The 15975-nt window shown below is 47.0% G+C and overlaps 1 protein-coding gene across 1 annotated transcript in view; it reads right to left on the reverse strand.

Annotated features, from left to right (window-relative positions):
- The window catches only part of KCTD8 (potassium channel tetramerization domain containing 8), a 665589-nt gene extending 654263 nt beyond the window's left edge, over positions 1-11326 (reverse strand). The window contains exon 1 of the mRNA XM_085643313.1: positions 9232-11326. Coding sequence (XP_085499439.1) covers positions 9232-10033 — 802 coding nt within the window. The 5' untranslated portion in view covers positions 10034-11326. The remainder of the gene's footprint in view (positions 1-9231) is intronic.
- Positions 11327-15975: the final 4649 nt, after the last annotated feature.

The raw sequence follows: 15975 nt of genomic DNA on the forward strand, positions 1-15975 counted from the left end.
AAACAAATTTTGTTGCGTGCGCTGCATCGCAAAATGTGATGCAGCGCGCGCAACAAAATTCGTTTTTTTTTTCGTTACCTGAAATCGTCTGTCTGCCGCATTTTACAACCCCCTACTCTGCCCCTCCCCCGCCCCATGTCATCCCCCGGTGGCACGCCCTATACGGGCTGTGGCTGGAACTTGACGCATCCCCATATTTACATTTTGTAAACCTGGGAATGTGTCAGAATCCTATGCCTCCCAGGCGTAAGGAGGCAAAATGAGGAGAATAGAAATACTTTTATTTCTCATCATATTTTCCTCTTTCTATGTGTGTTGCATTCTGCAGTGTGCATAGAAAGAAGAAAATGCCTTTAATGATTGTTTTTGTGCCGGAAGGTGTCCCTTCCTTCACAAAAAAACCAATCTTTCCCTCAGTGCAGGCACCCTTGCAAAATGACACACGGGTGTCTGCCCTGGCACACAGCTGCTATTTGTGTGCCGGCACATGAGAGAAGTTTAGGAATGTGCTGTATCTTGTAGATATGGAGTATTCCTGCCCTTTTATTTTTGGACGCACGGCAGCACAGCAGGAAGGCTTGCTGCGCTAGTGTGTATCAAAGTATTGTAAATGAAGCCCATAGTATTTTAATCACCCAAGCTCCGGACCATCTAAAATAACTCAGATATAGGACATGATCATCCCGACACAAAGATATAAGATCTTCTACATCAAGGGACACACTACTATCAAATAGGATGCTTCTAAATTGACTACTAGCAGCTCTATATCCACAACAAAGATGACGGGCAACAGTACCAGGGACACCTCCTGATCAGAAGTAATCTTCCCAAACTCTGTTTACTATGACTCTGGTCACCAGCTGTGTATGTACGAGCCTCACATTCTTCAAGAATTTTAGACCAATTGTTGTTTTTGAAGGAGTGCAGATGCCTTCTCAATGTCAACCCTGATAATAGTCATGGACTTTCTATTCTGTGTGCCAATGCAATATGTGTTGTAAATGTGTTATGATAGATGGACTCCTTAGTCATAAAACCACTGTGGTCAGAAAGGACTATCAACCTGATCACTCCCAAGAGTTTTAAGTCTGAACTTTGTCATAGACGTTGGCCTCATTATTTATTAGTGAACGCTACCTATGGAAGGCATATACATTGTTTTGCACACCAACCTTAAGAATCACTTTAATTACAAGTTTCTCTTAGATCCTGGAGAAGCAAGCTGCCACCTATTAACTCATGTATACTTTTTAGCAAATGAGGAGCAGATTTGCTGGCCCACTTTTTTTAAAAGGTCCAAAAGAAGTCTTGCCAGACTGTAGCTATTCCAACGCCTCAGTGATCTCCTTTGCCGGGAATATTCTTTCCAATGAGTCTTGCCCTACCCTGGTGAGCTTTCTCATTGGGAGATCTTGCATGAAGTCTACAAGTTCTTGACTTGAGTACACTTATTTTGAAGTATGTCATATATAATATTAATATTAGTATATAATAGCCATTAAATGCTGATGCTATCTCAATATCTCCAGTACCAGCCCTAAGACTCTCCTTTCACATGTTTACTTTCCTTCGCCAACCAATATAGAAGCTCCCTGGATTTGTCTCCACACGTGTGCACTTGCCTTTCAGATACCACACACATGACTCTTGACTTTTCTATTACCATATGTTTTAGGTACAGTTCAGTTCACTCCAATTCTAGCAGGATTTCAGACTCTTTTGTATGCAAGTACCTCTCCACTGGTACTTTCAGATAAATAGTCACTCTCCTTCACTCCGTATCTGCAGCATTGAGGTAAGCCTTACCTCTCCCACTCAGAACCTGCTCGCATTGTTCCCAATGATTCATCCGAGAGTCCACTAAACTTGTATTGTGAGTGAAGAAAGCAGGCTGTTTTCTACTTCAGGTGCTCAAGAGAGAGATCATCAGTAAGTCAAGACTCATTTAGGTGTCACATCCATACTGGTAACTTCTCCTCTGCACCCAAGCATAGCTCAACAGATGTGTGGTCACAAAAGCAGCAGGCTGCCATTTATGCTCTCAGGCTAGTTAAGTCAGTCTGTGGAAGGAATAATTAATCAATACTCTAAAAAGAGTGGTGGGCTGAAGAACACAATGTGAATTGGGAAGTCATTGGTTTACTGGTTGGCCGCGCAGCCCAAGGCCCCAATTTAGAGGGAAAATCTGCTAAAATGGTATGGTCCTTTGAAGGCAGGTTGCTCCCACTCTGATGGTCATTAACAGTGCACATAGCCCTGTTACATTACCCATCCACCACGCTTCACCTTAAAGGCTGGGGCAAGCAGTGTCCCCAGCACATGTAGCTGAATACCTGTTATTTGAACTTCTGGGCAGTGAGGATCTTTCAACATCCCCGACTGCATATTAACCCTGGGCGTAGTTTACGAAGTAGCGCTACGCGAAGTGAACTTCGCACTATGCGAGCTACGCGTAGCTTCGCAAACTGCGTAGTGCACTGTGCAAGATGCTGTTCGCACTGATTGCACAGTGCCGGATGCTTGTCCGCACCGTGCAATCAGTGCAAACTGCATCTTGCACAGTGCAAGAGGTCGTTTTCTGCAGCTCGAGTAGATTTCTACTTGAGCAGCAGCTTTCTTAACGTGGACTGGTAGTTTCTCATCGCGAGCGGTTGCGAGCATACGCGACCACTCGCAATGAGAAACCTGACCTCTCTGCGTTGATAAGCTCGCCGGCAGGTTTATTTTCCATGCTCGCGATCGGCAACTTGATGTTGCTGATCGCGAACGAGGAAGAAGTCTCGCCGGGATGTCATTTTGATTGCTCGCGGTCGCCAACTTGACGTTGAGGACCGCGAGCAAGCAAAAAATTACCACTGCACTACGCTACGCGTGTTTGCACTGTGCTACATGCAATTCGCATAGTGCAAAGTAGCGCAAACTTCGCGAACTACGCAAGCGTAGCGTAGTGCTTTGCCCAGGCTTACTGCATATGACTTTTCCTACAACATTAAAACCATTTTTTTTACGTTGCCATTTAAAAAAAATCCCGTTAGCTGCAAAAATTCACACAAATGTTCACTTTAATATGAAATTCATGGAGTATGTCTGTTGGAGAGGCATTTTCCTCTCACATTAGGAGGAAACCCTGCAACAGGAGTTTTAAAACTGCTTCTTAGCACACTAGGCTAGGCCTGGTTGTTCGAAATGAACTTGAACTCAATTTTACATTTAAAATGCCAGATATAACCCTGTTTTAGTCAGCTGTATTTGTGTCTTAAAAAAATGTGGTTCAGCTGTCCTGTACATATACCTGAAATGTACGCTAAGGATACACTTACAATTAAAAAGATATTATAAAATCTTAAGTGTTATGATAGCAGCAGTAGCAGCACAATAATGAAACTGTGTATGTTCCTAAATCTTGGGTTTTGATAACTCATTTTAGGAAATAGGTAGAAAAATAATTCTTCAGCCATAAAACTAGATAAGAAACAAATTAACTCATTATTTACTATGATCTATATTTATGTTTTTCACAAAGAAGACTTTTTCATGTTTTCACATTTGCAGTCCTCAAAGTAACTAATTTGTAGCCTTAATCTCCTTCCTGCACTGGGGCCCCCGTGGCCAGTTATATGGAATTTGGGTCGTTCACACAGCCTCACTTCTGATGTAAGAAGAGAACCTCTGACACTGATCAAAGCCTTCTCAGGCAAAGGCCTTCCTGTTCTTCAATTCCCTTCTGGTATGATGTCTCCCTTCACCTGAGCATCCAGTACTCTTGCCTGCTTTGAAGGGAAGGGACCTCGTCGACCTGGAAGTGATCCTCCCCACAGATAGGGATAGCAAATGTGCCTAGAAAGAGTTTGATAGGCAATTGAGCAGTTTATGAGACAAACCTTGAGGATCCAAATCAGTTTAACCAATGAACTGTTGGTTCTAGGCGTAGGCAGGGTTGGTGTCCAAGTAGCCCATTATGAGTTTTTATTCTTAGCTATGACGGTTGTTAGGATCCGTGTTGCAGCAGCTTGGAAGGATCCTAATTCCTACCTTTCAACAATGGGTATCACGGCTCTTAGCTATTTATAGTTTGGAAAAAGCCCTTTACGAGAAGAAAGGGTGAAAGGCTAAGGAACTGGGTAAACGTATTTGGCCCCCAGTTACCGATTGGAAGGCCAGGTTGGAGAGACCCCACCCATAATTTTTGATTATAATACTTGGTCTTGCTTTGGTTAACAAGGGGGGGGGGGGAGAATTGCATACGTTTCATTGATTGGGGGTTGTATTTTTGAACATAGAAGATTTATTGAACTTTCTGGTAGCCTCGCCGCAGTTTTTGCTGAAGAAGATAAAGCTACTCGTCAGGATGTTGGAACATGAGAAAAATGTTGTATAATATTGTACGATGTTGCTTTGTAATGATGATTGGAAAAAAGTGATGGTGAAAATAAAATAAAAAATATAAAAAAAAAAAAAAGAAAGAGTTTGATAGCGCTTTGATATTGGTGGCATTGGGGTTTGGCCCTAGCTGGAACTAGTGTGAGGTAGGAAATAAGAAGCGGGACAACGCAGTATCAGTAGGGCACTTTCCCCTGGCCTGGAGTGTAACAGGTATATTCCCTCTGTGAAGATGTTGGAGAAAACACCGCCCTCCTCTAAAGAAAGAAGAAAGGTACAATGTAAAATATACACATATTCTTAATTATACTATTCTCATTATCAACATTTCATGCATTCTTGTAACGCTGTAGGCCCACTTAATTAACTAGTCACTTGAGGTAAACAACATCACCATTTGTGTGTGCATGGCACAATATGCGGTGAAAGCGCGATAGAAAGAGATATACTCTCTTTTATGAACACTGTTAAAATAATGACGTTGTGGGTTTCCTAATTAAGAGGGCATAAAATGTAAAACTCAGCCAACTAGTTCATTTTTTGAAGGGAGAACTCCGATGTAGAATCACCTTTTCCAAAAGCTGTCAGAAAATCACGTGTAATGTGGTACATAAGCTTCAAATTTTCGAAAGGCCCAGCTACTTGGAATATTATCTAGGGCATGCTGTTGTTTTTACTACCAGTGTGAAATGCCTAAAACGACAACTTTCTACTATCTATAGAGGTAAGCAGATCTATGCTCACACTCACTTACACTTGTAAACAGATGTCGTATTGTTGATGTTGTATAAACAAGAATGTAGTAAATATATCAGGCATGCTTGTACCTTATTATGTTAGCAGCAAGACCTCATGGGTTGCAGGGGGAGGCGGTCTGGAGGGCAGTGTTTTCTCCTACATCTTCACAGAGTGAATATACCTGTTACAATCCAGGCCAGGGGAAAGTATCCCTAATGACACAGAACAGGGATTAAATCAATCTCACAGTCCTGACGAAAGCCATTGACCTGTATGGGCGCAAGTAGGCTGAAACATGTTGACCTAATGTTTGTGAAGATGTGAGGGACACCTAACCTTTCTCTAGACACATCTTTTTCTTCTTTTCAAACCATACCAATGGATCCCACTCCATATCTACATTTCAAGACATCCCCTCCTGGTAGAGGGATTCCTGTCGATGCTCTCGGTTGCTAGTTTGCCAGTGGGAATAACGTATAACTGACCGAAAGTAGCTGTTGAGGGTCTAAAGCACTGTGTCATGGTGCTCTAAAAGACAGAAGCAGATTGTGTCTGAATTCTAGCTTGCTTTGTTGACAGTATTTTGCCAAACGTAGTTAATAATATCTAAAAGGAACAGCTGCAAACACTCTTAAGGCGCTAAGCTTACAGGAACAGGAAAGAATTGAAGGCTTACTGATGCAAAGTGGAAGAACTCACATCTGCCTGATAAAGGCCTGAGGAGGGGTACCCATTGATTTGACTTGAACCTCTGACCTGGAAGGCTGCTATGAATATTAAAGGAATTATTCCACTGCATTTACCACAAGGACAAATATAAGCCAGGTTATCCAGAGGGAACCTGCCTACTGTCTAACTTATTTGCCTGTGAACGTATGGAACATTGAAGAGACACAGGGATCTATATTCACTTGGGGGGAAAAAACAGCTATGTTTGTGTTAGAATATCTTGTGTCCTTTTTTCTCCTTCGGCCCATGACCTGTGTTTTTTTCCAAAATGCATTCAATGGAAGTTTAGTCATTTTGGGGAGTTCCAAGATACAAACTATAGAACTTTTGAGAAAAGCTAGGACTTTGAAATGTTATGTCTCTTTAGGACTGGGACAATATATCATGTCTACCCAACAAAACAGCATTGTCTCCAGACAAGATTTATTGTTTTTTTCCTGAATGTAGCATTTTGCCAAAAGATGCATGGTTCTAGCAAAATTGAAAATAATAGGTATTCAGCATTTTGGAGTCCTACCTGGCCACGACTTCAAGCCTAAATTCTAGATGTAAATCGCAAGAGCACATCATGGCACCAAGGTATACCAAGTGGAGACATGATTAAGTTGGTAACAGTTTCCAGAGTTCTGCGGATCCTGTGGAACCTTGGCTTGCGGACAGATTACAACTTCCAGAAAGCAGGCTAGGAAACTCATGGCACCAGCCCATCAGAGGCTATGGCCTTCAATCCCTAGACAGAGCCCACCTCCCCCCCACCATTCCCCCCCACCACCACATTTGGAGGTCCGTGCCAAGTAGGTAACCATCTCCGTGGCTACAGATGAGCTACTGCTGCTGCAATTTCTATGAAGGAACAGAAGTTTGCTATGTAGGCACCAAATCTGTTTTGCTCAGTAGTCAAAATGCCTTGTTTTCAACAAACTCCCAAACAAGAGTTTATTTTTTTAACATAAAAATGGCCTGAGTGCTTAAGAAACTTTATTCCTGTGTGTGGGATCCGCAATGCTTTTACCCAACCTGGAACTGGCATGATTTGATTTGTTGTCCTTAGTAGGAAAATCAAATGGCAGTTGTCCAGCCCTGAATAGGGCAGAGTGAACAACACTTTGACCTAGTGCTCTGTGGTGGTCATGCAATCAGGTCAAAGGGTTATGCTGGAGAAGTCATCAGAGACTCCACTGATTTAAGCACAACACTTGTCTTTACTCTAAATCTAGCAGGGGAACCATGAATTTGGGGGTGGGGGGACGAGATCATTGCTAATTTACCACAATTTCCTAGCAAACTTTAAATTACCCCCTACGACAAAAAGTCAAACTTTCAAACCTGTTTGAACCGCCGCCATTTACCCTACCACGCTCCATCACTGGTCGGCCGTAAAGGTACCTAAATATGGATCATGCAAAGCATTTTGCCCTGGGAAGGGTATGCACCTCGACCAGGTTGTGTTCCTTCCCTGTCTGGTCCTGGAGACTGGCTAGGACCACCTACTCAGACACACCACATTGGATTACACGAGATTTGTTTTAGTTCTGCATTGTTTTCTATGAATGTTTTCTGATAATTGTATAAATCCTGGTGCGTACATTCTAATGTAGGCATGCAGGTGCAGATGTCCTTTGAATCATTAACTTGTGTTATTTTCAACTTCATTGTTTCAGAAATGTTAACTCGATTATTTGATAACTGTAATGTTGTTTTACTGTTGCTATTTACGTACCTCGTGCGAGGAAGACCTTGCTGCTAGTGGCAAGCTACCAAAGGTAAACTCAGGATTCCTCTCAGACCCCTGTTTACTTATTAGAAGCTATCGCCTGTTGAATTTTTGTCAGCTCGGCCACCACTGATACCAATACTGTGCCCTGCTGAGTTCCGGACAGGACTTTGAAAATTATATAAAATCATCACCAGTCTTTACAATAAGAACCTCACGCCGGTATACATCGCATGTATGTATGTGTGGAGAAACATCAGATGCCTTTTAATACAAGTGTGGCTAGTCTGATTTCACAAGAGTTGCATGTGCCCGTGCTTAATCACTTGTGTGGAGTGTAAACAGAGGTAGAAATAACACGTGCAGTATTTCAGGGAGCTGTCCACGAAAACGGTGCTGAAGAGCAAAAAATGTACCAGCACTGCAGAGGCCATGGTGTTGATCGCGCGCGATGGAACCAATGCCTTACTCTTCTCTACTGAGCAATTAAAACCCCTCCCCTGCCGCCAACAGCGCGCCAGGTGCACGTGCGTCGGAGCAGTGCGAGTAGTAGTCTGGAGTGGACAGGACCTCGTTGAATGGGAATGCTGCAACTGCCCCACAAAGCCTTAGATGGGAAATCGATTTTCTTAGCAAAACTGTTTCCAAGATTTTTTATAAAGCTAAAGTGAGCAAACAAACTCTAGCGTCCTGCTGGACATGTGACTTTACACCCACCGTCCTGAAAAGCAAGTTAACTTTCAAAACATTCCTTAAAAACGTGATTTATCTAAATGCTGTCAGTGCACCTACAAGGGTTGGTACCATGAACAAAGCTGCAAACCAGATCTGGGGGGGGTGGCCTATAGTTAGTGGGAATCACGATGCCGCCATTATCTTTGCTACTAAGCGCCAGAGGCAAGAAATGTTACTATCATTCCATTTAATTATACTCATTGTCAACCTCTGAAGGATGGCAAGCTTAGTCGGTCTTTCTCTGATGCCATCTAGTGACCTGTTGGACATCACATGTTGCATTCAACCCACTGAGCAATTCTATCGGAGCACTTCTATCGGCTGTGTGAGGCACTGTCTCGCACTCCGCGCAATTCCCCTGTTTCCATCAGAAAACCAAGCAGCACCGTCTGTTTATGAAAGGGTGCGGGCTCGGTCTTTCATCCCACCGTTCCACTCCCTTCCCGATTAATGCCTGCTGTTACTGTACCTTGTAGTTAATGAGAAACGGGGACCGTGTTGCAATTGCACGTTCAAAGCCCCCATCTAACTCAGCAGTACACTTTTCATCTCGCGGGAAAACTTTACCACAGAGGGAATGGGGTTTTAAAGACGAGCTACTGAACTTTTCAGTCTGTTTAAAACAAACGTAATGTCGATACGAGAGAGGCTACTGCAAGCAATGGGTACCCGTTACAGATTACAAGGGCAGTTGGGTATATGTGCCGCCCGCTACTGGGGTTACTAGCTGCAATATATAGAAGCGTGCCTTTTATTTTCAACACACACATACCTTGAGGGTGCTTGGTGCAACCTTAAAAGCAACACCATTTCCCGGAAGAAACTCTTGGCTACCGGGAAGATTCGCCAGGGCACAGGGAGTAGTGGGCGCACTCACTGGATGGGCACAGCGGGCACCACCCCACGCGCACTCCAAGCACGCTGTGACTTACTGAAGAAGATGTACTCGGTGTAGCTGCTCCATATCTTGTCGTCCCGGTACTGGTTGACGAAGGCCGCCGTCCCGGTGGAGTTGCAGGCCACCATGTGGAAGCCGCTCTCGGACAGCCGGTCGAAGGCCTGCTCCAGATAGGTGAACTTCAGGTAGAAGCGGGACGTGTACTTTTCCGGGGGGCGGTCGGGGTCCCGGCTCTCGTTCAGAGTCTCCCCGAAGACCTCCTTGGCCAGGGCAATCCTGCCGCACACCATGATGCGCGCCACTCTGCGGAACTTGGCGTCCGCCTGGTTGTCCCGCACCAGGGTGTAGGAGCCGCGGTAGCCAATGGTGATGAAGCCGGCGCGCTTGTCCAGGGCGGCGGTGCGCAGCAGGTCGCTGCTCTGCGAGCTCTCCTCGATGTCGCTCTGGCAGCCCTCGTCGTTCATGGAGCTCTGTTTGGCGACCCGGGGGCTCAGCAGCTTGACCAGCTCGGGCAGCTGGAAGTGCTCGGCCTCGCGCAGTAGCCGCTCCCGCTCGGGGAAGTGGTCGGGCAGGGCGAGCTGCCGGTCGCGCAGGTAGTCCAGGATGTACCTGAACAGGAAGCCGTCGCGGTCGATGAAGAAGCGCGCCCGGTTGTCCCTGGGCAGCTCCTTGACGTCGGCGCGGCCGGAGAACATGCTGTGCAAAGTGCTGTCCGGGACGCAGGTCAGGGTGGAGTACTTGGTCACATACACCTGGCCGCCCACGTTCAGCTCCACCACCTCAGGGAAGGGCGAGGACATCTCGCTGATGGGTAGGATGCTCTCCTTCATAGCCATCTTACCAAAAATCCCGACAGAGTGGTGTGGAAGCAGAGGAAGATCCCCCGGCTCGAGCGTCCCCCGCTGCCGTAGTTATCAGAGCATCCGAGCCATCCAAGTATTGCACATGTGCAGTGTGGGGTGAAGCTATGCGAGCATCCTCGGGGCGCGAGCACCCGACGAGAGGTTTCTGCTGCTGCTGAGCCTCTGTAATGGAGCGGATCCCCAGCTGCTGAGACTCTTTAAAGAAGCAGATCCACGAGTTGCTGGAACTCTGCAGTGGAGCAGATCCGCGTCCTGCTGAGACTGTAATGAGGCAGATCACTGAGCAGCTGCTGGCTTTGCAACGGAGCAAATCCTCGAGCTGTCGCTGGCTCTGTGATGGAGCAGATCACTCAGCTGCTGCTGGCTCTCTAGTTACAAAATCTCAGGGCTACCGCTGGGTCTGCTATGTGACAGATCACCGAACTGCTGTTCTCCGGACTGCTGCTGACTGTAACAGAGCAGGACACTGAGCTGCAATTGCTCCTAATAGTGGAGTAAAGCCCCGAGCTGTTAATGCCTTTCCAGTGGTGCAAATCCCCCACGTTCCTGCCTGCAATGCAACTGAGTAAATCCTCTCACTGCTGCTTTGTCTACAGTGGGCAGGTCTCCGGGCTGCTGCTGACTCCAATAGAGCAGATCCAGGCGCTCTCTGGAATGGATCACATCTCCAAGGCTCTTTAGTGGAGCAGATCTCCAGCTGCTGCTGGCTCTGTATTGAGCAGGTCGCTTCTCTGCTGCTGTGCGCGGAGTGAGCAGATTGCTGGACTGCCGCTGGATTTGTACTGGAGTAAATCACCTGAACGGCTCCCCAGCGTGTGGCTCGCTCCGAAATGTATCGCAGCAAAGCGCGGAGCTGCTCTCGGCGTTGAGTTGCAGTAGATCCACGAAGTGCTCCTGCTCCGAGCAGATGCCTGGCCGCTTCTGACTGCGCCTACTTAGAAACCCGAGGTTGCTGCTGGCAGTGGCTTGTATAATGGCAGCTCCTCAGCTGTAATGGGGCAAATCGTGTCAAATCTTCTAGGTCCACATTTGAGCTGGTTCTCTAGGCTGGGCTGGCTTGTAATGAAACAGGTCACCGAACTGCGGCTGCCTCCTGCAGTGGAGCAGATCGCAGGGCTGCTGATAGCTCTCTACTGGAACAGATCTTCGAGCTGCTTCTGCTGTCTATTTGGAGTGGAGCAGATCGCAGGGGTATTGGTGCTGCAGGTTCTCTATTGGATCAGACTTTTGAGCTCCTGCTGTCTATTTGCAAGAGCCAGAACGCAGGGCTGTTGCTGCGGGTGCTGTACTGGGACAGGTCCTCCAGCTGCTGCTGTCTCTGCAGTGGAAAAGACACACATGATGGACGGAATGCAGAGCAAATCAAACATTCACCCTCAGTCTATAGATCTGGGTTAAATCCAATGTTCTTTTGCTCAACATGCCACAGCAGTTTAGCCCCAGCCATATGCAAATTAGTCTTGACCCTGTGCCTCATGGGAACAGTCCAGCCTGAACTGCCAAGCCAGGTCCTCATTGGACCAGAAACAAGAATCCTGGGACCGGTTTTGGGGCATTACCCCTCAGTAGCCAGGCTAGCTTGAATCCAGTGACAGAGTGAGCCTAGGACCCAGGACCGGGCATACCCGGCACACTAAGGGCGAGAAAGCAAAAAACTCACAGATGATGGACAGTATGCAGAGCAAATTACAAATTCACCCCAGTCATTAGATCTGTGTTAAACCCATCGTTTGTTTGTGAGCCTGGGACCCATGTCTGGGCATACCCGGTGCTCTTAGGGAGAGAAAGAAAAAAGACACACAGATGATGGACAGAATGCAGAGCAAATCAAACATTCACCCTCCGTCAATAGATCTGGGTTAATTCCATTGTTCTTTTGCTCAGCATGCCACCCTAGGTTAGGCCCAGCCATATGCAAATCAGTCTTGACCCTGTGCCTCATATGAACAGTCTAGCCCAAACTGCCTAGCCAGGTCCTCCCTGGACCGGAAACAAGTAGTGGAGCAGATCGCAGGACTGCTGGTGCTGCTGTTCCCCTTTTGGATCAGATTCTCGACAGCGTTGGATTGGTAACAAGGGCACTCGGGCAATGCCATAGGGGCCGGTATCCGAGCTCCAGCTGTAGGCTGCTTTTTTGAGCAGCTTGGGGGGCAGGCCCGGTTCTAGCGGGTGGGCCGGGTGGGCCAGGTCCACCCAAACATGAGCCTGGCCCACCCAAACAGGAGCCTTGGCCCTCGCAGCGAGGGCGTGAAGGCAGGCGCGCAAAGCACAGGTCGTGTGTGTCAGCCCGGGACGAGACAGCTTCCCGGGCGCGCACACACACAGACACTTTTAGAGATTATCGCAGCCTCACCCGAGTACTTCACAGGTCTTTAAAAGACCATTTACATATTAACGAGGCTTTGTTTATTTTGTCACCCCTTCATCTCCACATGGCAAAGGCGACAAATCCTTTCTTTGGCAACGGTAACCTTTGCCTACTGTTCTGCTGTCTGGATATTTCTTGTTCTATGCAGCGCAGGAGAAAATACGTTTGTTTATTCGTATTCACCTTTCCTGACCCCTGCAGCTGCATATTAGATCAGGCTGTGACACAACGTTTGACTAATGGAGTAGGTAAGAGAATGTGTTACTATTTGTTTTTCTTTTTAAAATCTGCACAGGTCCAGCAGGACACATACTTGTGTGTGCTTCATTTAAACAGTTTTTATTATTATCATGGCGGATGCAGGACAACAATAATACAAAATGCCCAGATAACGTTGGTGATTAATGATCCTGCTGGAGATCAATCATTTGTCTGTTAGTAGTTTTTAACTGCAGATGAACTGTATTTTATGTGGAAGCTCAGTGGGTTACTGCCTTAGTCACAGAGATCCTTGTGCTACTTGCAGTTCAGAAGTTACAATCCAAACATAGGACAGTGACCAATGCACTGTCATCAAAGAGCTGCATACAAACATGAATAGTGTAGTTAGAACTTAGCTTTTTTTGTTTTGTGATATAGTTAGAACTTTCCCAGTCTTTCATTATTCCAATGTTGCTAAACTGAGTATGTTTGGGCAGATATACATTTTTATCAGTAAAGCCAACCCCTAACCACTGGAGTACTCTTTAAATCCTGAGTTTGTGCTTCTCCAGACCAAACCCCCTTAAAATATACTACCCACCAGTATGGATGACATGTGATTCATACACCTTGTAATCCTCATTGGCTTATGTGACATTCCCTGTAGACTGATTTACATACTTGTATGATTCATAGTCTCTGTATAATGTGTGGTTGGTGTAATGTACTGACACACACTACACTGATATGAGTAGCGCTATACAACAAATGAAATACATATGAGAGAGGGGCACTTTTGGAGGGTGGCAGTGAGGGAATCTGAGGAGGAGGTAGTGGGAGGGGCTATGGAGCGATGAGGGGCACTGTTGGAGGGTGGCAGTGAGGGAATCTGAGGAAGAGGTCATGGGGTGAAGGGGGGAGCTAGGGAAAGATGAGGGGCACTGCTGGAGGGTGGTAGTGAGGGAGTCTGAGGAGGAGGTCATGAGGGGGATGGGCTACAGAGAGATGAGGGGCACTGGTGGAGGGTGGCAGTGAGGGAATCTGAGGAGGAGGGGCTATGGAGCGATGACGGGCACTGTTGGAGGGTGGCAGTGAGGGAATCTGAGGAAGAGGTCATGGGGTGGAGGGGGGAGCTAGGGAGAGAGGAGGGGCACTGCTGGAGGGTGTTAGTGAGGGAGTCTGAGGAGGTGGTCATGAGGGGAATGGGCTACAGAGAGATGAGGGCCACTGGTGGAGGGTGGCAGTGAGGGAATACGAGGAGGAGGTCATGAGGGGTAGGGGCTATGGGGAGATGAGGGGCACTTGTGGCGTGTGGCTGAGAGAGAATCTGAGGAGGAGGTCAATAGGGGGGCCATGGAGGGATGAGGGGCACTGTTGGAAGGTGGTAGTAAAGGTATTTACGGAGTAAGAGGTTATTGGTGCGGTGCCAAAAAACCCTTTCGCATCAGCGCTGAAGCTGGCCCTGTCATGGCCTTTCTGTTTTTGTTTATTTAATTAGCAGTCGGGTCATAAGGGCTACTGTGGAACATACTTTAAAGTGTGTGCTAATTATATTTACTGCTATATTCAATGTTTTAAGTTTGAAGGTTATTTTACTAATGTTTTTACCGGGAAAAATGAAAGTGGAGCCCGATGGTGCCTGATAAGGGGCTGGGGCCCAAGGCCAGCTGTGAGATAAGGTGCACTGGAGGTGAGTAGTGGATAATCAAGCCTCTAAGGGAGTGCGTTGCAGAGTCCAGGGTCAGGTGGAGGTAGTAATGAAGAGGGATTCTCCCTAAAGGCTCGCACAGAGGGAGCCCGAGAAGCATCACTTGCCTGACACTCCCACCTCAGAAACCTCCTCTTCCCATCAAAGGAACATTACACGGAAAAAACACTTTTTGAGAGTGATAATGTTTAGAAAGAGATTTGGAAAAGAGTGCATTTTACTCGGCCTTGTAAGACTAAGAAGAGATAAAGGAGGGCCCTGAAGCAGGCCTGCCTAGACATATATGCGACAAATCGAGCCCGCAGTGGCCCACCCAAATGCACCCTTGGCCCACCCAAATAAAAATTCCTGGAGCCGGGCCTGTTGGGGGCCGATTTGGGTGGTTTCTGCATAGTTCGATGCTTCCAGCGGCCCAGTGAGTGCCTGAGTGGTCTTTCTGGAGGGCAGAGGTTTCACTCCTTTTTTCTCGCAGGGCCAGCCCATTAATATATGCCTATTGAGCGGGAACAAGGGGCCTGAGCAGAAGTGGCCTCACTTTTTTTCAGGTGTGTTTCACCAGTGTAAACTATGCCGTGCATTTTTTTTAACGCTCAGTCTTTCTCTGCTGCTCCTGTTTAACGAAGACATGATCCCCTTCATGCAAGGAGGGAGAACTCGCCCTCCTCTTGGCATCGGCATACGATTTCATTTTGTCCTTGTTATGCTTGTCAGTCACAGCTATTTCCTGGTGCATGTAATTTGGTGATACCGCTTGCAGAGCACCTTCCCCTGTCGGGATACGATTTCTCACTGGCCGCCCTAGCATGAGGGTCGCAGGGCATTGTCCGGTGGTTGAGTGGGGAGTTGCCCTGTAGGCTCTTAGAACTTCATTCAGAGCTGCCTGCAGTTCTCTCTTCTCAGCAGTGGCTTGCTGAAATGTCCTTTTGATCGTAGCCATCAATCTCTCAATGGTGCCATTCGCTTGTGGCCAGAGTGGTGTAACTTTTCTGTGCTCAAAGTCCATGTGTTTCGCAAAAGCACTGAATTCGTGTCCATTGAATGGGGGCCCATTGTCTGTTTTGACTTCCTTGGGGACACCCCATGTTGCGAATATCTCATCTAGCACTTTGAGAGTGCAGGAGGCGCTTGTAGGCGATATTATTTGTGTGATGGGAAACCGTGAATATTCATCAATTATGGCAACCACATATTTTCCAGACTGCAGCGGTCCATAGAAGTCCATGGCAACTTCTTGCCACACTCCACTGGGTAAGGTGGTCATTTGTAGTGGTGCCGGTGGTTTGCTTTGGCTGGTCAAGTGACAGAGATGGCAATCCTTCAGTGTAGCTTCCACCATTTGGTCCAAAAAGGGGAACCAGACGTTTTCCCGTAGAGCTCGCTTTGTAGATACTACTCCTCTCTGGCCTTCATGGGCCAGATTGATAACTCCCTGCCGTAGTTGACTGGGGATGACAAGTCGTTGACCTCTTAGAATGACTCCATCGGTGGTGACCGACAGTTCATCACAGACGTGGCGGAATGCTTGTATCTCTTTCCGGATTGTAGAGGCTGTGTCTTCTTCTCGCCGGTTGTATCTCCATCCATTAGTTTGAATCCGGTGGAGGACCATTTGCAAGACAATGTCTTTGGCGGTGACTT

This window comes from Triturus cristatus, chromosome 2_2 (genome assembly GCF_964204655.1).
Source record: "Triturus cristatus chromosome 2_2, aTriCri1.1, whole genome shotgun sequence".
NCBI classification, from domain to species: domain Eukaryota; kingdom Metazoa; phylum Chordata; class Amphibia; order Caudata; family Salamandridae; genus Triturus; species Triturus cristatus.